The following is a 20,430-nucleotide window of genomic DNA, read 5'->3' as shown; positions in this document are numbered from 1 at the left end:
TTGTCTCATATACAATGTGAGGTTTGTTTTTCAAAACAGTCCATCTTCTAAGAGGAAAACACGATCAACAGAGGAAAAAGGAACAGGTTGAAGTTTGCTGTCGAAAGCAGCGGAATTAGCTTTCTCTTTGGAGGCGTATTTGCTGCTTTAGGCCTCAAAGGCGTTATGTATACCTCAGAGGAGAGAATTCACTAAATAATCATGCTGTTAAAAAATGAAGGGATCAGAGGCCAGCCCAGTAGCATAGTGGTTAAGTTGGCGCGCTGTGCTCCAGGCAGCCCAGGGTTCGTGGGTTCAGATGCCAGGAGTGGACCCAGCACCATTCCTCAAGCCAAACTGTGGCGGCATCCCACATAAAACAGAGGAAGATTTGCACAGACCTTAGTTCAGGGCAATCCTCCTCACTAAAAAAAAAAAAAAAAAAAAAAAAAAATGAATGGATCATACAAAGCAAGAGACATGTGTCCTGGCACTTTAGTGAGGTGTGTCCCAGTGTGAGGGCTAAATTATTAGCTCAGTTTACATACTTGAATTTGGACAAAATGACCCATTGACGTTTTAGGGAGTAAATCTACTAAATTATGCTTTTCTTATTTGCTAGATATTTGCCTTTCTCTTTTAAACAACACACACAGTAGAACGTGATGGTTATGATTCTAATGTAGAGAGGCAAGACGGCACAGATGGGGGAGGCCTCTGCAGCCAGACTGCCTGGTCTGAATCCCTGCTCCCCTCCTTTCATCTGTGTGACCTTGGGCAAAATATTCAACCTCTCTGTGCCTCAGTCTCCTTGCTCACAGAACAAGAGTGATAAGAGTACTATCACATGAGGCCATCATAAGGAGGAGCCAATGAATGCAAAGCATCTAAAAGAGTTCCTTGCACAAAATAAGCACTCAATATGTATTACCTGTTATTATTATGGCAAAAAAACCTTTATACAAAATAAAAGGGTATGTCTTCCTTCCACCCCAGACCCCATGCTCCTCCCTAGACACAAAGCACTATAAAAAGGCTCTTGTGTATATTTTCAGAAATCCTAGATGTGTTTCCCATCAAGTATATCCTCTCTTCTATTCAAATGGGGGCCGCTATGCTCTGTATTCTACACGTTGCTTTTTTCACTTAACAATATTTCCTGGGAGTGAGTTCGCTGCGGGCCCCATGCCTCATTCTTTGCTGGGACTGCGGTTTCTCCTCGTGTGGGAGCACCATCATCTATTTTAAGTCATCCCCACGTTGGACACTTAAGCTCTTTCTAGTCCTTCACTTTTACAATCATGCTGCCGTGAATACTTTGGAAAGCAAGTATTTCATACATGTGTGAGTACATCTTTAGGATAGAGGCTTAGAAGTGGGATGGCTGGTCCAGGAGTCTGTGCATCTTCTCTCATCAGAGATTGCACCAATTTTCACACTAACCACCTGTGCACACAAGTGTCTCTTTCCCTTCATTCTTAGAATAGTATTTTAAATACATAAAACAAAATACATGGGATAATCAAGGGAAGCAATTATGTGGAAACACAAAAGATTAAAAACACACATTTGTGAAATGGTAATATGTGTCTTTACTAATGCATTAAATATCAAAATCTGGGGGCAGGTAAGAGTAGAAAAGATATTTCAGCATCTTTGCAACAATTAAAATGTGATATGAAAGTACATTTGGTGACAAGCTCACAGGAATAGTACTGTGGCTTGTAGTCTCCATTCATAATTGAAGGAAATGGTAAATTTGCATTGGCACCTAATGAAAACAAAGATGTAGATTTTTTCTGAACGCATTTTGGACCCTGTCTTAGAGCCAGCTCTTGGAGATTAATTACAATGAGTGGCAGCTTCCCTTCGATGCATCAGGTCAGCCCCAGGAATTCATGCTTTTAGGGCTGCTCTTAAAATTCGTGCATGGGAATCGGCCTCAGTCTAGCTTCACACAGGCTTCATTGGCCTTATAAAATACCTCCTGTAAAAGACGAGCCAAGAAGTCATGGGCAGGCAGAGATAACGCTAAAGAAGCCGTCCAGAGGTGCTGCCTGGACTGTTTCTTAGAGATGGTAACAGCCCACTTCTTCCTCTATTATGTCTGCTCTCCTACACCACAGGGTTTTGGAGAATATTAAATAAAAGAAGAGAATTTAAACTCTTTTGAAAAACCTAAAGGCACTCTATTAATTTAGGGCACTATGTGAACCATTGGGAATTAATATTATTGCCTCCTCTTATGTTTAGTGCTTAGAACTTCTCTGAAATCTGCTGATAAGAGTGACATCGAGGGCCAAAGGATGGAGCTGCTCAGCTTTGGAAAATACAAAATGCCCAGTAGTCCTAGACCTGGCTTGCGGCACAGTGACACTTGCCCACCCTGGCTCTTATGTTGCATCGTTCCTCTTACCTGGAGAGTACTCCAGTGACTAGAGAAACTACCAGAATTTCCAGGAGCAAAAAGGAAGCAGTGATAGGTGTCAAAAAGGAAGGTGTCAAACCCACAGTCACAGAACATACTGTCACTGGAAAAATACGGGACTCTGGAAATCTTAGGAGTATAGAAGAAAGACTGCAAACAATTTTCTGACTATGCATTTTTTTTTTTATTTTTTGAGTGCTGGAGAAATGTTAAATTTCATTAAGTTTTACAGCCAGACTTAATATAGACATAAATCCCTTTAATGTTGGTTTCAGTCAAAAGTGAGCTGAACATTATCGTTAAACCAGTGCAAGTGGGAGAATTATTCGAGGAAAATCAAAATAGGCACAGTTGGGAACATTCAGCCACGACCATATTAGATGCAAGTAGGTGCAGTAGCAAAACTCTTTAGGCTCTAATGGCCTGGGCTATTTTGCTGCTCCGTTTCCATACAGATGAGCTTTGTTCTGGGGCAACAGGGTTGCAGTTTGAGAGCCTATCTGGGGGAGCTCATTTCTCTTTCATTAGGCCATGAGCACAGTGCAATTTCAGCTAATACTGTTACACAGCTCCTAGCTGGGTTATTTGGTTAAATGCCTTCAGGGAAAGTAGCAAGCCAGAAGAAAGGGACAAATTCGATGTAGTTTCTTGTTCTGAGATCCTATAGCTATAGAATTATACTGGTGATTAATCATATGCCATGCTGTACCCATGATGATAAACTCCTATTGTTTGATATATTATTTAAGTCTGGCATTACTGGACATTTCACAGGGGACATCTTGTCTCCCTGGTACCATTTCTTTGAGGTCTGAGTGTATATACGATTGTAACCAGAGAGACCTATTTCTTACCGTGCCTCCTAGACCTGCTAGTACTTACCTGGTACATTTGTGTGAAATTGAAAAAGGTGCCCCTACCGGTGGGCAAGTTGCAAAACAGCACCCTCCTTCTGGGCAAACAAATTAGAAAATGTGCCCTCTCTGGGCAGAAGAATGAGAAAAAGGTGGCCATCTGGGCTGACCAGTTATCTTTGGAAGCCCCACCCCACGGCAGATAGCTTGCAGAGTCCGTCCAGGCAGCCCCCAATTCCTCCCCACGGGCATGCACCCTAATGCAAGGCACAACCTGCATGGCTGTACATGGCAGCCCTGATTACAGATACCACTTTCCTAATTTTATAGTCAAACCACAGAGTTTGCTCCAGCGGACCCCTATATTAGACACATTGGCCTACTACAAGATTGTAAGTCCAGTATTGTCAGAATACCAACGCAGCATCACTTTTAAAATTGAAAGGTGCATGAGGCCTTGTGTAGCAGCCAGCACATGTACCCATATCACCTGAGCGATGACCCCTGCGAGCCGGAGGGCCTTACTGAGAACACCTACCTCTCTCTGCCCAGGGCGATGTCTGATCATGGGAACAGATAGATTCTTGTAGATGGAAAGACAGAAGAACTAGAGGGTTGGTGACCCTAGGAGCAGCCCTCAACCAGTGCTGGGCAGGGGGTTGGTGGAAACAACGGTGGGGCTTCCTCTCCATCCCAGTAGATGCTCTCTGCTGCCTCCATGAGCGCCCCAGTGGGCTGAGCCCTAGTTTCTGAGTGCTGTAACGCCTGATAACCCACCTTTGATTGGCGTGAACCCAGGAGAAGTAAACTTCAAACTCCAGGCCATGCAGCGAGGCTGGTTTACATCAGCTTCCTTTTCAGCAGCTACAGCCCTCCTACAGAGAAGGAGACACACGACAGGCATGTCTCAGAGCAAAGGAGGCTCCTCAGGACGACAAGGACAGGGTGCTATGCTACAGTGCAGGCCTCAGGCTATCAAAGGGCAACCTGGGAGCCCAACAGGCCTAGGATGTCAGTCAAGGGTTGGCAAACTCTTTCTATAAGAGATAGTAAATATTTTAAGATTTGTGGGCTTCTGTCACAACTGAAGTCGGTTGTTGTAGTGCAAAAGCAGACATAGGCAATCCGTAAACAAATGACTATGTTCCAATAAAACTTCATTTACAAAAACAGGTGGTGGGCCAGATTTGGCCTGTGGGCCTTATTTTGTGACTCTTTCCATCAAAGACGATGGACACAAAAGGAGAAGTAAGAAATGAGAGAATTCCCACACTGTATTGGGCAATATGCTTGCCAGCTTGTATCTATTCCTTCATTTTATCCTCAGAGCAACCAAGTAGTTATAGTCTTACCATCTGCGTTTTAAAGACAAGGAAAGTACGGTTTCCAGAAAACAGGAATATTGCCAAAGCCAAATAGTCTCAAGGGTTCAGTCTCAGTGGTCTCAGAAGCTTCTCTGAGAATGCTAAAACAGTGGCCATGGTTACCACTGGGTTCTTACCAACTGGCCTGGTAAGACCAGCCCTGGTGTTGACATGTGCCATTTGTCAGCCTGTGCTTTTGATAGCCTCACAAATGCAGCACCTCAGACGTAACATGTCCAAAGATTTCGTGAACATAAGTCCCTTGTCATTTCTTAGCTTAATGTGCAGGCAGGCCATCTGACAGACAAGTGCCGGTGCAAACAGCAGCCAAACCTATAACTATTAAACTTCCTTGCTGAACGCTAATCTAATCTTCTTTCTGACTGTGCACTCAAATATTCAGAAATTAAGCCTTAAAATTATCAAATACCAGAGGTGTCCTTCCCCCCACATTCAACTTTTATAAGAGAAAATGAGCCATCATCAGAAGTTTCTTCCAGAAATAACTTCCAGGGAAGCCCGAGGTCACTTTGGATTCAGCCCAGTCTCCCTTTCTGCGTGATGGTACAATGATAATTCAAGTTCTTAATGATGACTCTGAGTCATCCTGATCCTGAATCATCAATGATTAAATTCTGTTCACTAAACAGTTAGTATTTTTTAAAGCAAGAACATAGACTAATGCATTTTAGGAAGAAATTAGGGAAAAGTTCAAACCAAAACAACCATCTGGCTTAGCCCAGAATGACCAGAGCATTAAATTTACAGAGACATCACTTCTCCCAAATGTTCGTGCAAGTCAAGGCCAGTTTAATTTATTCCTGTACACAAATAATTTTACAGAAGACAACATAATAATTCAAATCAATAAATGATTAGGTTCTGGCTATAAAAGTATAAACAGAACCCTTGCAAAAAATTGTTCATTGCTATCAACCATTTGAGTTTTAGCCAGAAAATGTACAGCCAAGCAAGAACAACTGTTTGCCTTCTTTAATACTCGGTATAGACTGTTACTCAAGGAATTAAGCATTAGTCATCAAATTAATTGTAAGGACAACAAAATAATTAGACTTCCTAAGTCATCATCCATTCAACGTTCAGAGGTGAATTTGACCCCAGACAACACATGGCCTTTCTTCTTGTTATAAAAGTGGTCTCATAGTTTGTGGATTCTGGGCAAAGGCTCTGCTGTCAGAACTCTCCGATTCCTCGCTCTGGCGCCCACCCACCTCAGGGCAAGCCATTTTCTCCAGAGTCAGAAATTGGAGGCGAAAAGCCTCAGCTCAGACCACAGGTGATAATCATGAGCCAGAAAGGTAAGCCAGGGTGGAAAGTTTATGAAACCAGTCGATCACTGAGGCAGAAACACGAAGGTGCCGAAACTTCTGATTGTATTTTTCTTTAATTGAATTCAACATCTACCTGCCAGCCTGATTGCACTAATGGTGAAAACTTGACCTTGGCCAACTCAGATTTTGCCCCTACCTCCCTGTCTCCAGGATTGCCCTCAAGCTTCAAAGGACTAACACAGCATTAAGGAGAGGGGAACGGGGTCCTGGAGCTTGTTTGTCATCATCTGTCCTCCTTGGACCTACTGCCGTATCCCCACTCCCACTGTCCCAGGTCATCACTTCATGCAGATCCTGCCTGAACCCTGGATCCTCATTGTCCTGACCTCTGAACTTTTTAGGCCAGCTGGTTCTCCCTGTCATGTTCTCACTAATCTCAGCCTCCCACAAAATATTCTGCTGCTCTCTGCTCTGCGCTGAGGGTCATGGGAAGGCAGAGTGGGGTCACCCAAGCCTCTCAGCCAAGATGCCTCGCAGAGCCGCTTCCGATCTGCAGCTCCTTGCCCCTGTCACAGGATGAGTCTCAGACCTCTTTGAGGTTGGACATTCCAACATACCCCCATCCCACTCTCAGAACACAGCTCAGAAGAAAGAGGTAGCACTCAGGGCCCCCTCTGAAGGCCCCACAATGGCTAATCGCTGAATTTTCCATCCAACTTGCCTTAGAACAGGGAATTTTAGTCTATTCCAGGGAGAAACAAACCAGGCTTAGCAAACAGTCTTCTGAATCTATTGCTTAAGTTTCAACCTCAGCTTTGAAACCCAAAACAAAAAGTGTTAACCTGTGTTTCTCTTGGTATTCCTACCTCACCAACTCCATCTAAAAATGCTCTTGTCTGAAAAATTCAGGGAAGGCTAGGGATAACAGAACATACTTAGGAAAGACAAATAAGTTACTGTTTCAAAACAGTATCCCTCAAAAGAACTGAGATCCAAATATCTCAAGAAAAATCAAGAAAAATAATGCCAAAACTGAGAGGGTCTCCCAGAGAAAAGGATGACAGACCAGATAGAGAATTCAACTTTAAAGGTGAATGAAAGAAGCTTGGGATCTAAGTGGAGAAGGAGGGGCAGAACTGGGGACGTGCCAATAATTATGGCTGGTGGAGACAGGAAGAGGTCCTCTCTGCAGGCCAGGGATTGAAGGAAGATCCTGATTCTGGAAGAAAGGATAGCTGTAGTCAAGACTCAAAATACAGGGACTGGTCCAAATTTTGAATAGGCTAGTAGGGGGTGTGAGAAATGAGGGATGGTTTTTCAATGGGTATAAATGTTTTATTATTGCAAATGAATAAATTCTAGAACATTGCTGTGCGACACCATCAATAATCTGGTATTGTGCACTTTAAAATATGTTAAGAGGATAGATCTTATGTTAAATGTTCTTACAGAAAAAACAAACCCACCCAGATACAAAAGAATACAAGGGGATTTGGATGGATATGTTTGGTACCTTGGTTGTGGTGATGGTATCATGTGTATGCATATGTCCGAAGTCATCAAGATGAGTACATTAAATGTGTGGAGGGTTTTGAATATCTATTATACCTTAAGAAAACTAAAGAAATTTAAATTTAAAAATTTTTAAAAACAAATTTCAGGGTGACTTCTGTCCCAAGCAAAACATCTAAATAGGATTACAGTTGTTATAATCACAACTACTGGTGACTGGTAGCTCTTTTTCATCCAGCCAATGGAAACACAAACTAATGGAACTGGTCAATTTTCTATTAAAAACATTGTGTCACTAATACACTAAGTTTGCAAACTAAATTGTGTCACAAACTAAAATGTTTTACCCCATAAAGGAGCCATATTCCTGATAATGTCTCAGGATACTGGAATTGAGAAATGCCCAAGCTGGAATATGCATCCACCCAGGGTTTCCAAGCCCAATGTATAGTGTGGCCCAGAAAACCATCTGGGGTCTCTACTACAGACTCAGAAACAACAGAGAGAAGAATGGGGTGCGGAGAAGGGAGCTTCTCAGAGCCCAGCCCCCCAGGGCAAGCAGAGAAGGCAGTGGGGAAGAATGGATTAGTCACCAAATGGTCGTGGGTCCTCTCCCATCATTGACCAAAATAAAAGGCCAACCAACTAAAGACCTAAGTGGAAAAAATTAAAACATGAAATCACATAAAGACAAGTCAAGTGAATAAATAATTGATTTCTGTGGAAAGACTCTCAATGGAAAAAAAAAGGAGGTGTTGGATTGCATAGAATTTAAACTTCTAACCATAGCCTATAGGGTTTAAGACTTCACCCAGTTTGCAATTGTACATTTATTTGTTTGATCATTTAATTGATGTCTGTCCCCCAACTAGGCCATAAGTTATACAAGGGCAGGGATGTCACCATTGTATCCCCATACTTGGAAAAGTCTCTGCATCTATTAGACTCTTAATGATATTTGCTGAGTGGGTGAATGAGATTGATATTGTGGACAGCGTTAGGGGCTTGGGCAGGGGTCTAACACCCCTATGTGTAAAGGAGACAAGCCTACGTCAGTCTGAAGCAGCAAGCTGGAAGTGAGCCTTCTGCATAAAGCAAGAAAATTCTAGCGGCCACCTCACTTGTGCCACGAGAACTAGAACATTCTGGCCATCAGCCCAAGGAAATTTAACATAAGCCTTGGATTCCAGGTGAACCCCAGTTACCCACAACGGGTAACGCAACCTCAAATGAAGACAGTCCTGGAGAGCACAGGACTCAACTTTGCTAGCCCCTTAAAGGCCTGAAATAGGATAGGATAAGGAAGCCTGGAAAAGGGATAAAGGGGGACAGGAAGATCCAAGGACACACCTCAGCTCTGCCACCATTTTGCCAGGGCGGGTGCAGAGCAGAACATTGACACCGCGCCCAGGGAGGGACTATCAACATGTGACTACCGCAGGGTCTCGCAGCGCTTTCTCTCGCCTGTGCCCCTGGCCTCACTGACCTGGTGTGACACCTTGTGTCTTTCAGAATGCCGAAGCGAGTTATGACTTCAGCAGCAACGATCCCTATCCGTACCCCCGGTACACAGACGACTGGTTTAACAGGTAAACAGCCTCGCGAGGGGTCTTTGACTTTAGCTTTGGGGGTTTCTGTTGCTCCGTTTTGTTTTTAAGGTTTGACCATTGCCAACAAAATAATCTCAATGCTTCACTAAATTATATTGTGATTTTTCTTCTTCATGACTACATTCTCTAAATTCTTGGATCTTTTTCGTATTGCAATCTTCCTCTAGAATTCTCTTTTGACTATTTCATCGTGTTGAACTAGGAATTATTGGCCGCTTTCATCTATTAAAGGTGAAAGGAAACAGAAATAGTAAGAAATATCTCCTCAGGCCCCGGGCGGGGCTTTAACACAGGCCGACTTCACTCGAGCTGTTCAAACTATTGCTGAGGAACTTCTGCCCCACGGCTCTGGGTCCAGATGTTGTTGGAAAGCGTTTCTGCTGTAACCTTGTCACACCTCACATAGTCCCTTTCAACAGAGCAGTAATTGGCAGAGGTTTGAAGTATTGCTTACCGTGCAAAACTACCCAGAGGTCCATCCAAAGGGGTGACTTCTCTTCAGCCTATCTTGCAACTAAACATATAAATGCAGTCTATTTTTTCCCCAAGTAAAATTCTTGCCTAAATGGTTGATTGCATTTAAGACATATCAAGAAATAAAGATGTATCATTTACTTAATCAAAGAAAATGATACTTTTTAAATCTAGTGCTTTCCTGTTATTGATGTTCTTGGGTGAACTTCATTAGAACATACAAACTTCAGCTAATAGTATAAAATTATAGTACCTGGGGGCCGGCCCCGGGGCCTAGTGGTTAAGTTTGGTGGGATGCGCTTCAGCATCCTGGGTTCGGTTCCCAGGCGTGGATCTACACCACAATGTAGCGGTGACCCACGTACAAAATAGAGGAAGATTGGCACAGATGTTAGCTCAGGATGAATCTTCCTCAGGAAAGAAAAAAATTATAGTATATATACAGCACTTTATTCATTTCTTTTACTTCTCATGGCAAACTCATGGTAGACAAAATGAATGTTGTCATACTTAGTTTAGTGATAAGGAAACAGGCTCAGAAGGTTGAGTGACTTCCCTGCTCAAACAATTAGTATACTCAAAGCCAACACTTGAACCCAAGTTTCATAAATGTTTCTAAATCCAAATTGTACGATTCTCTTATGAGCATCATTTTTATTATAAAAAACAAGAAGCATCGTGGCCAGAGAGTGGCCAGGGACAGGTTCCCAGTGGCCTGAGGAGCATAAACTCTGTCCCTCCAGTTAGCAAGTTGACCTAAGAATTTGTAGGGTACAGACAGGGCGTGTGGATTGGGGGGCTTGACCATTACAGAAAATGCAGAAAATGACAAAGGAAACACAATTCAAATTTGCAACATTTTAAAAAGATCATCGCCGATGTCCAATAGCACAATTCACTCTCTATCGACTGCCTCTTCAGCTTTAAAATTATCATACAGTGTTTGGAAGTGTGTGTTTAGGGATTGAGGCTCTATAAAAAAGGTCTGAGAAATTTGACATGAAGTGTCTCTTACCTCCATGACTGGCAACCCTGGATCCTACCATGCCCTTGGTGAATAAATCATTTTCAGAGACAGGGACGTGAAGTTACCAAACAGTTGTCACTAAGTTAGGAGAGAGACATAACTGGTAACGGCAGTCTGGAACAGTGTGTTGAGAAGGCCCATGAGGGAGTGCCTGGCTTCAAGCTGATTGATGACTAATCGTCTATATGATATCAGAAAGGGCAGTAGCAACATGTATGCCAGCTGCTTGCCATCTCTCTGCAGCTAGATGGTACTAAACTCATCTTTGATGGGTTGATCCAGGCATAATAATTTACCGACAGAATGGCTTCCCCACCCATCCCATTTTCTGAACCCAAACACAGCCTTCCCCTACCTGTGTGATATGCTGTAAGAATATTCTTTTTTTAAAAAGGAGGAAACGTCTTCTATCTTAAATATTTTCATTTGCAAATTTGTTCTTGAAAGTTTAATTTTAAACTGGCTAAAATCCTCTTACTAGGACTAATTAGTGCTTAGTGCCATAAAATTCTTCATTGTCAGTGGTAAAAATTCCCAAGTGTCCAACTGCCCAAGACACAGTCACAGTGAGTCAGGCAAGCATGATCCTTGCCTCTTGGGGAGCCAATGACTCAAGGTACAGTGTCTACTTTGACCAATAAATGGGGCTTTTTTCAATTATCAAGTCATTTTCAAAGATGCTCATCCACCATGGCTTGTTAGATTGGATGGTGCCATAGTTGAAATCATGGCCTCTCAAAACATAAGTACCATTGTAAATGATTATGGGAGGAAGGTAAGTCAGAGTTCAAGGCCACAGCACTGGGGGGATCCATGGTCCAAAAGATTAGGTGTGTCCTGGAGATGATTCCTACTTGGCACAAGGAGAATTTAAACAGAGCATCCTTCCCATGAGTGTAGGATACATTTTTTTTAAAAATCCCCCTGGGATGAAATATGCGTGGTATTTTCTTCAGTACAACTTAGGGTTTGGAGCAGGAGGGAGGGGAATGACTAGGGCTAGAGAGGAAGTAAAATTGGCACAAGTTAATCATTCTTAAAGCCAGGCAATGAGTACATGAGATTTCACTCTACTTTTGTATGTCTTTGATGTTTTTCACAATAAGAAGTAAATTTAAAGAGCATAGGGCATAAAAAGAGGCAATAAACAGAACTGGGACTTTAGTTTAGTACCCGTGAAACTATCAGTCTTGGTGTGCAAGCTTCTGAAGAGCTTGCAATGTCCTAGGAGGAGGCGGCAGATGCCCGAATCACTGCGGTGCTGAGCGTAGCCAAGGCTAAAATAACACAAGGAAAGTTAACGCCTATTAAGCAGTTACTATGTTTCAAGCACTGGTTTAAGTGGTTTGCATGTGATAATTTAATTAATTCTCATAATAACCCTCTGAAATAGGTATTGTCTTTATTATCCCCATTTTGGAAACTGAGGCATGGACAGGTTAAGTAACTTGTGCAAGGTGACACAGCTAATAAGTGGTGGAGACAGGATTTGACACCAGTGAGGGGGCCATTACATGCACTGCCTCATGATAAAGATGCTTTGGAGAGCACGGAAAAATTATCCCTGGCTGGGGAAGCTGGGGTATCTCCTTGAAGAGGTGGCACTGGTCTAGGATTTAAATGAAAGCAATAGGTAGAGTTGTGGGGGCAAGTGTGTTCTGGGGCGAGGGTACCATTTAGTGAAGAAGGGGAGGTAGGAGGTGCAGACACGTTCACAAGGCGGTCTGGAGAACCGGTCTGGGAGTTAGAGACCGCTGCATGGGTCTAAGAAGGTTTCACAGAAGAGATGGGCATGACAGGTTTGGAGAGGCTGCTAGGAGAAAGGAGAAAGAGAGACTTTGCGGTCGGATAGGAAACTGGGCAAGGGGCACAGACAAGGACCATTCTCCCACTGCACTCAAGGAATGTGCTACCCAGAGGCTCCGGGAACATTAAGCCCAGCACTGGCCGAGGTTTTCTGCCAATCCAGCATGAGCCTCTGGCTGGCTGTGCAGCCACCGAGGCATGCCACCTTCAGGTGTTCTCTTTGGGCATGGGCACCAAATCCAATGCCCCATCTCTGTTCAGTAGAATTGGGGCTCTTGAGAAATGCTCATTTCAATACACACCAAAACACCAAAACTCCAGTATAGGGCTGTCTGAGCAATGGGCTTGCTGCAATTGCCATTCCAGCCACACTGCCTGCCACAAAAGCCAGTTAGAACTCAAATGCAAGTGCTGCACAGGAACAGGCAGTGGCTCCCCATCACAGGGTTCTCACTGCTGCGGAACGTAGAAAATAAAATGCTCTACAACGGGCACTCCAGAGCAAGCAGGGAAAACATTCCCCTTGGCTGGGAAACTGGGTTCAATAGCAGCGTGTCTCCTGGGCTTTCCTGACACTAAACCATCTTACTGTACCGTCCATACTTATTTGTTAACTTGTTTCCCCTCAAGCGTACATTTCTTTAAGAATACATTTAAAACTCAAAGCCAAAACTCATTACGAAAGATAGCTTCATACATATGCAGAGCTGCTTTTGAGGGATATGGATAATATTAGAATTTCTTGCCCTGTGCTTAATTTGATTCTGTAGGATTATTCCTTTTTAAGCAGAGCAAGTGTATTTATTCTACTGTGAACCATTTTATAATCACACGCAGTATCTGAGCTCCAGGGGTATATTTGAAACACAGTTGAGAAATTTGGAAAAGGAAATTTCTTATCATCAGAGATCTACAGACGGTCTAGCTTACAATTAGAGAAATACAGATGGCCAAGCAAAATAATAATAGTAAGACAAAGAGTAGTAATAACCCAAATTGCAAAAAGGTAGAAAATAATACTCATTTAATGGCGTCGATAATGTGCAAAACAGATATAACTGATTTTCTGTGAGGTATCAGGATCTAGCATTACATTTTTTTGCTTATTGCCATTCAATTTTTTTCCTTTATCTTTTTCTTCTTTCTTTTCTTTCATCATATCTATATGAGAAGATGGATGCTAGCCAAACCTATTGTGGTAATCATTTCGCAATATATGTGAGTCAAACCATCATGCCGTACCCCTTAGACCTATACAGTGATGTATGTCAATTATTCCTCAATAAAACTGGAAAAAATATATTGATTGGTGGTTGATGGAAGAGCGGCACACCTTCGCAGCCATGCCAAGATGTCGAGTGGCCCTGACATCTGTCCATTTTAGAGCTGCCTGCTTCTCCTGAGGTTTGCAGCCCACGCCTTGTCAATAATCTTCCAGCCTTGCTCGGTTTTAGGTCAGTGTTTGGTGAGGCATTGCAGATCTGTATTCCATTACTGTGTTGCTGTCCAGAAAAATCTCTCTTGCATAGCATTTCTTTGACAGGCATTCACCACTGAAATGTCATCCCTGCCATCGGCAATATTTATGAAGCCTCACAGGGTGCAGCACACTCCATCTATTAAGCCCTGAAGTGTAAGAGATTCTGGAGAAGATGTAATTCCTGGCCGCAAAAAGTTTACTATAAATTCAGGAGGAAAGAAGACATTTAATACTCAAGCAACCAAAATGGGGGGGAAGGAAGAAGGATAAATGGATGCTGCAGAATGTTTATCTCTATGTGAGCTCATTTGATTGATAGCATTAGTTAAACCTTCAAATAAGAAAGATTTTCAGTGATTAGCTTTTTTTCTTATTAAAAGTCATATTTCATTTTGAAGAACCTGTGAGACAAGCCAAAGAAGAACATGTGAGAAAAATGTCCCTCTCTGGTTGGCTATTTGCACACTGATGGAATGGATACTTTACCCTGGTGACACTTAATGGTTTAGAAATAGATGAACATCTTTCCCTTCTGTCTTTATGGACTAATTCTGAAATCACCTCCTGGATAATAAAATTCTAAGTGCTTTCAAAGTCCTCATCTAACTTTTTCTTTCATGTGAGCTCTGAGACTGCCTCATAAGCCGATATTAGCCCAAAGGCTGCTGCTTGCAATCAACTCTTTCTCTATCCAAACTAGAGCACAGAGAAATCCAACACAGTTTGATTTTGTGAGCTATTCTGAGCCACTGGTGAAATATCACAAAGTTTTTTTTTTTTCATCTCTAGTCCCCTACCTGGATTAGAAAAGTCTTCATTGTTCAAATTTTCCCCTCCAGCTGAAAGAAATAGATATAACACAGATTTGGGGGTCATGGAGAGAATCATAGATTGTAAAAGAAATATCTTTCTGTTGGTATAATCATTTCTACTTTGGAAACCAATGTTATGCATGCCATACAGGGAGATTTAATGGTCCTCAGGTGGCAATACTTCTTTTCTTAAGAGAGAAAGAAGATTATGCATAGACAACAGATTATGCATAACAGCAGATTATGATAGACAAATGTCAGGTTATGTTAATTGCTTGGTGTGGAATAAGTGATCCCTGAATCAGTTTCCTCTGTCTGTAAAATGAGACTAAAACTCCACCTTGACAGTCTGTATGAAGGACTAGAGCACTTGGTACAGAGCATGGCACACAGTAGGTATGCTGTTAATGGCAATAAATGTAATTGTGAAATTCAGTGAAGGGATTTCTATAGGAGCTACATCAAAGATTCTCCAACTCAGTAGAAAAGGAGGATTTATGCCAAAGGAGGCAATGGATGGCCCAGCCATTCACCCACCTTTCTCAGACACTCATTCTCTCATCTGAACTTTTGACAGAAACTAGGCAACAGTCAACTCAAGGTTAAGCTTTCTGTCAAGAGTCTGGTGTCTGTGTTTCTGCACTACTGATTGAAAGAGGCATTATACCCAAAGATAGCTTGTATCCATGAGACAAGGTTGATCTATTGGGAAAATTGAAAGCCCTAGCATCTAGCTTCAGAAAGACAGAGTACCTCTTCACCTCTCCGGAAAGCTCTGGATGCTTGCCAGCAGACCCAGGGTTTTCCCCAGAAGCAGCTGCACATTCTCACCTATCTAAACCTTTGGGCTCTTGAGACCCCAAAGTCTTACCATGCAGAGCTCATTGGACTTTAGCCAGCAAACATGATTGATGCCAAACTAGCTCGGTGATCTCTGCATCTCAGCTCCAATACATCTAACTTTGAAGCATCTTTCTCCAAAGACATGGCAGAAAAGACGATAGCTGGCCGGTGTGGAGCTTTGGTTGTCTAAGAATCTGTAGAACAAGGGAGACCAGAGACTATAGGACAAAGACAGCCTCATGTCCATGAACCCGGCCAAGTTGCCCCCTGGTTTGCTGACTGAATCTGCTTTATCCCCAATACCTCTGTGAATCCTAAAACACCATTATAAGATGTGGCTGTGGGATATAGAGCTAAAGAGTCGATTAAAATAGGGGCCGGCCCCATGGCCGAGTGGTTAAGTTTGAGCGCTCTGCTGCCACAACCCAGGGTTTCACCGGTTTGGATCCTGGGCGTGGATATGGTACCGCTCATCAAGCCATGCTGAGGCAGCATCCCACATGCCACAACTAGAGGGACCCGCAACTAAAATACACAACTATGTACCGGGGGGCTTTGGGGAGAAAAAGAAAAAATAAAATCTTTAAAAAATAATAAAATAAAATAAACGTAGGACCAATAGCTGGGAAAGGAGTCCAAAGGAAGAGAGAGAAAGAAGAGGGGAAAAAAGTTTCCAACTCAAAATTAGCCTGCAAGCCAAAATCCAAAAATATCTGAAAAAACACAGCACAAAATAAAAAAATCAAGGCATGAATTTATACCAGGTAAAGTTAGTTTTATGGAAGTCCTTGAAAAAGATTTTAAAATAAGTTATGTTTAGTTTGCTTAGAGTGATAAATACATGGATAATATCATTTAAAAGAAAAATAAATTATATGGGGAATAAAAGCAAAAATAAACATGAATATGGAAAAGAACCAATTGCAACTGAAAAACAAAGTTCCTCTGGAATAAAATCTCAATAAATGGTATAAAATCTAGCCTGAGTGCAGTTAAAGAGATAATTATTGAATGAAAGATAACACTGTCTATTTATCAAAAAACTACAGCAAACATTATTCCTAATGCTGAATCTTGGATGGCATTCTCTTTAATGCCTGGACAAATTAAGGATGTTACCAACCATCTCTTTTATTTGACACTATGCCACATCTCATAGCCAATGAAATAATTATAAAGCTAAAAAAAGATATGTGAGAACATTAAGGAGAAAATCGTAAAATTTTAAAAGGACACAAAAGAAGTCTTGAATGAATGGAGTGACATACTAAGTTCATGGATAGGAAGATGGAACAACATAAAGATGTCAAATTAATCTATTAATTCAACACAATTTCAACTAATGTCTCAATAGTATTTTTCTGTGAAACTGGACAAAATGGTCCTAAAATTGATATGGAAAAGCAAAAGGCCAAGAATACAATAAGAAGACAAGTAAGAGGATGAGGAAGAGGAGGAGGAGGAAAATGAAGATGAAGAAGGAAAAAAAAGAAAAAGGGAAGATTAACAACAACTGCTAGGTAGGGAACTTTGCCTACCAGATATCAAAACATTATAAAGCCAAAATAACTACGAGAGAGCAGGGTTAGCATAAGGAGAGAAAAAAAGATCAAAGAAACAAAGTACAAAGCCCAGAAACAGACCCCCACATAAAAAGAAGCGTAACATACGACCAAGATGGCAACAAGAACGATGAGGAAAGGACGGCACTATGAGATTCAATAAATGGTTCTAGTTGCTCATATGGGAAAAGAGGCATTCTGATCATAAATAAATTTCAGCAGAAGTAAGACTTGAATGTATGTAAATATTTTAGAATGAAAATGTAGGAAAACATCTTTATGACCCCTGGGGTAGGGATGGATTTCTTAAAGAAACCATAAGGAACCAAACCATGAGGAAAATGAGAAGATTGATAAACCTGAGTATGTTAAAATTAAACACTTTTGTTCAACAAAAGTCACAATAAACAAAGTTGAAAGACAAGCTACAGACTAGGAGAAGCTACGTGCAACAAGTTTTATGAAAAAATGGATTGGTGTCCAAAATATATAAAGAATGGCTACAAATTAATGAAAAAATATAACTCGATGGAAAAAATGAGTTGAGGTTATGTACAGGTGATTAACAGAAGAGAAAACCTGAGTCACCTAACATATGGAAAGATGGTCAACCTTCTCAGTAATGAGGAAAATGCAAAATGAAACAATAAAGTACCATTTCACATCAATTTGACTAGCAAAAATGATAAACTTTGACGATACTAAATATCGGCAAGGATGCTGGGCGACAGGAACTGCTCCACTCTGCAAGAGTGATATATATCCATACAACCTGCCTTCATCCCTACATACATACTCCATGGAAATTCTCCCATATATGCACAAGGAAATAATATACAAGATATGCTTCTTTTCAAATTATTTGTAATAGCAAGCAAATTGCAAACAACCTAAAAGCCTATCATTAGGAGTCTGAATAAATACATTGCAGCATATTTATCAATAGACTACTACACAGCACTAAAAATGAATGAACCAGAATTCATGAATGAACCTCAGAAATCCAAGTGAATAAAGCAAATTTTAAACAGATCATATATTGTGAAACATTTACATAGAGTTTGAAAACAAGCAAATAGTGGCCAATATGTATAGGCATATCTGATTATAAGGTAATCGCATAAAAACATGCATGGGTGTTCCAAAAATCAAACGTAGCATAGTGGTCACCTCTGAGGCAGCAAAGAAGTGAATGGCCTCCAGGAGGGGTTCAACTGTACCTGTAAAAATTTATTTCTTTAAAAAGTCTGAAGTCTGGAAAACATTAGGCTTGGGTGGTGGCCATATGTGATTCATTGTGTTATTTGCTGAAATGGTCTATATTTTAAAAATATTTCATAATTTCACGTTTGGAAGCAGTGGACCTGAGCTTGAATTCTGATTCTACCTCCTAACTGAGCAGTGACCTCACATCTCTGGGTCTCGGCTTCCTCTTCTTTGAAACGGGGAGAATAACAGTTTGTTGTGAGGATCAAATAAGCGAATGTACTCAGCACCCTGAGCACCGCGCCCGGCCATCGTGGGTGCCCACCGATGAGAGATGTTGCATTCCTGCTGTCTGATGTATCTTACACCGTGCCTTGAATGGAGCATATTTTGGCTGGAAAGAGCAAGGGGGTGACCAAATCACTCCAGTGAAAGGCCAGCGACATGGGAGGAAGAGGTCTCTCTGGAGATCCCCAGGGTCAGGTTTTCACTTGGACACCTCAGCAGCCACTGTGGCTGTTCAGGGAAGCCCCACTGCAGTCATCATGACAGTCCAGGTTTGAACCCCAGGATCCACAAGGTAACCAGGAGTTGTCCCTCTAGTCTTGCTTCTCCCTTGTATCAGTTATTATTATCATGATAATGCCACATAACAAATCATCCCAAAACTTAGTAGCTTACAACAATAAGTATTGACAACAGCCTGTTGTTCTGGACCAGGGCTGGCTTTTGTGGCTGGGCTCGCCCATACATCCATGGTCAGCTGGCAGGTTGGCTGGGGGCTCTCTGGTGTAGGATGGCCTTGCTCACGTGTCTGGAGCGTGGATGGCTGTCAAGTGGGGTGACAGGCAAGATGGGTTGCGTGTCTTTCCTCATCCAATAGCCCAGGCCAGGCTTGTCTACATGGCACCTAGGCTGAGTTTCAAGAGAAGGAGGAGAAGCTGCAAGTCCTCTTGAGGGCTAGGTTCATTATTTCCACTGCATTCTTTTGGCCAAAGCAAGTCATAAAACCGGCTAGACTCAAGGGAGGGGGAAATACGCTTCATCTCTTTGTGGGAGGAGCAAGGACATCACACTACCGAGGACATGGACCCAGGAGAGTGATGGATCGGGGCCATTTGAGCAAGGCAACACACCGATGACTCCAGTCACTTGCCTCTTACTGACCCTCATTAGAAGGAGGGCCATCCAGCAGCAGATATTTGTCCCTTACCCGCTACAGCTGTTGTCTTCTGACAGACTTGTGTTTTATTCTAGAGGCGAGAGGGAGCTACCACACATTCTTAAGAAAGTAAAGTGACCAAATAAAAATGGAGTTGGAAAAAGATTTTCCTGACCTTCAGGGGAGCAAGCACATTTGCCTGAGACAATCAGGGAGGCAGGGAGGAGGGGAAGGCATCTCAGGCGGTGGGAACAGGGCCTACAGAGGCCCTGGGGTGTGGAAAGACTTGGTGGCATGAACAATTATAGGAAGCCCCCACTCATTGCTTATAATTAATTAGTGTCGCCTAATTTAGCAATGAAATGTTTCTTCCCAAATGTTCCTCCAGAGAGCCCAGGACATTGATCTCCCCACTTACAGGCCAAAATTAAGGCTATGGAAGCATTCAGTGTCTTTAATTTGCTCAAGCTGGTCCACACGCATTTGTCCTCCAGGCTTCAGCGAGGAATTTCAGAGCAGAGACAAGTTTATCACAGTGTGGAGGGTCGTGGATGGGTCAGTAATGGAGTGTCGGTCTCAGACCCGGCCGAGCCACCTTCCCACTGTGCGCCTTCAGGCCAGCACCTCTGAGACTCAGCTTTGACATCCGTGAAATGGAGCAATACCTCCTCACAGCCCTCCTGTGAGCATTAAAGGGGGTGAGGCAAGAAAAGCACGAGTGCAGTAGCTGGTAATGAAAATGTGCCCAGGAAGTGGCACGTGGCTGTCGGTCCTCCTAGTTCCTCGGTTGCCTAGAGCAGGGCCCCACACGTGACACAGCCTTCATGAGCACATCTGTGTTCTTCACAGATGTCAGTGAAAGCGCTGACTATTCTAGGCAAGGCCTAATTGCACACTTCAAGTCTCGGAAAGGAGCTCTCGACAGGGCTCGTTATTAAATAATAAGGAAATTAGTGCTCAGTGGAATTAGACGTGTCACTGATTTTTAAACTTTTATTCAAGTATTCATTTGTTTGGCA

The 20,430-nt window shown here is 42.3% G+C and overlaps 1 protein-coding gene across 1 annotated transcript in view; it reads left to right on the top strand.

Moving 5' to 3' along the window:
* The window catches only part of PCSK2 (proprotein convertase subtilisin/kexin type 2), a 262,092-nt gene that overhangs the window by 183,597 nt on the left and 58,065 nt on the right, over window positions 1-20,430 (top strand). The window contains exon 6 of the mRNA XM_044748449.2: window positions 8,942-9,018. Coding sequence (XP_044604384.1) covers window positions 8,942-9,018 — 77 coding nt within the window. The remainder of the gene's footprint in view (window positions 1-8,941; window positions 9,019-20,430) is intronic.

Source organism: Equus asinus, chromosome 15 (genome assembly GCF_041296235.1).
Source record: "Equus asinus isolate D_3611 breed Donkey chromosome 15, EquAss-T2T_v2, whole genome shotgun sequence".
Taxonomy (NCBI): domain Eukaryota; kingdom Metazoa; phylum Chordata; class Mammalia; order Perissodactyla; family Equidae; genus Equus; species Equus asinus.
The sequence above is the reverse complement of the archived record's forward strand: the minus strand, read 5'-3'. Positions and strand labels throughout refer to the sequence as shown.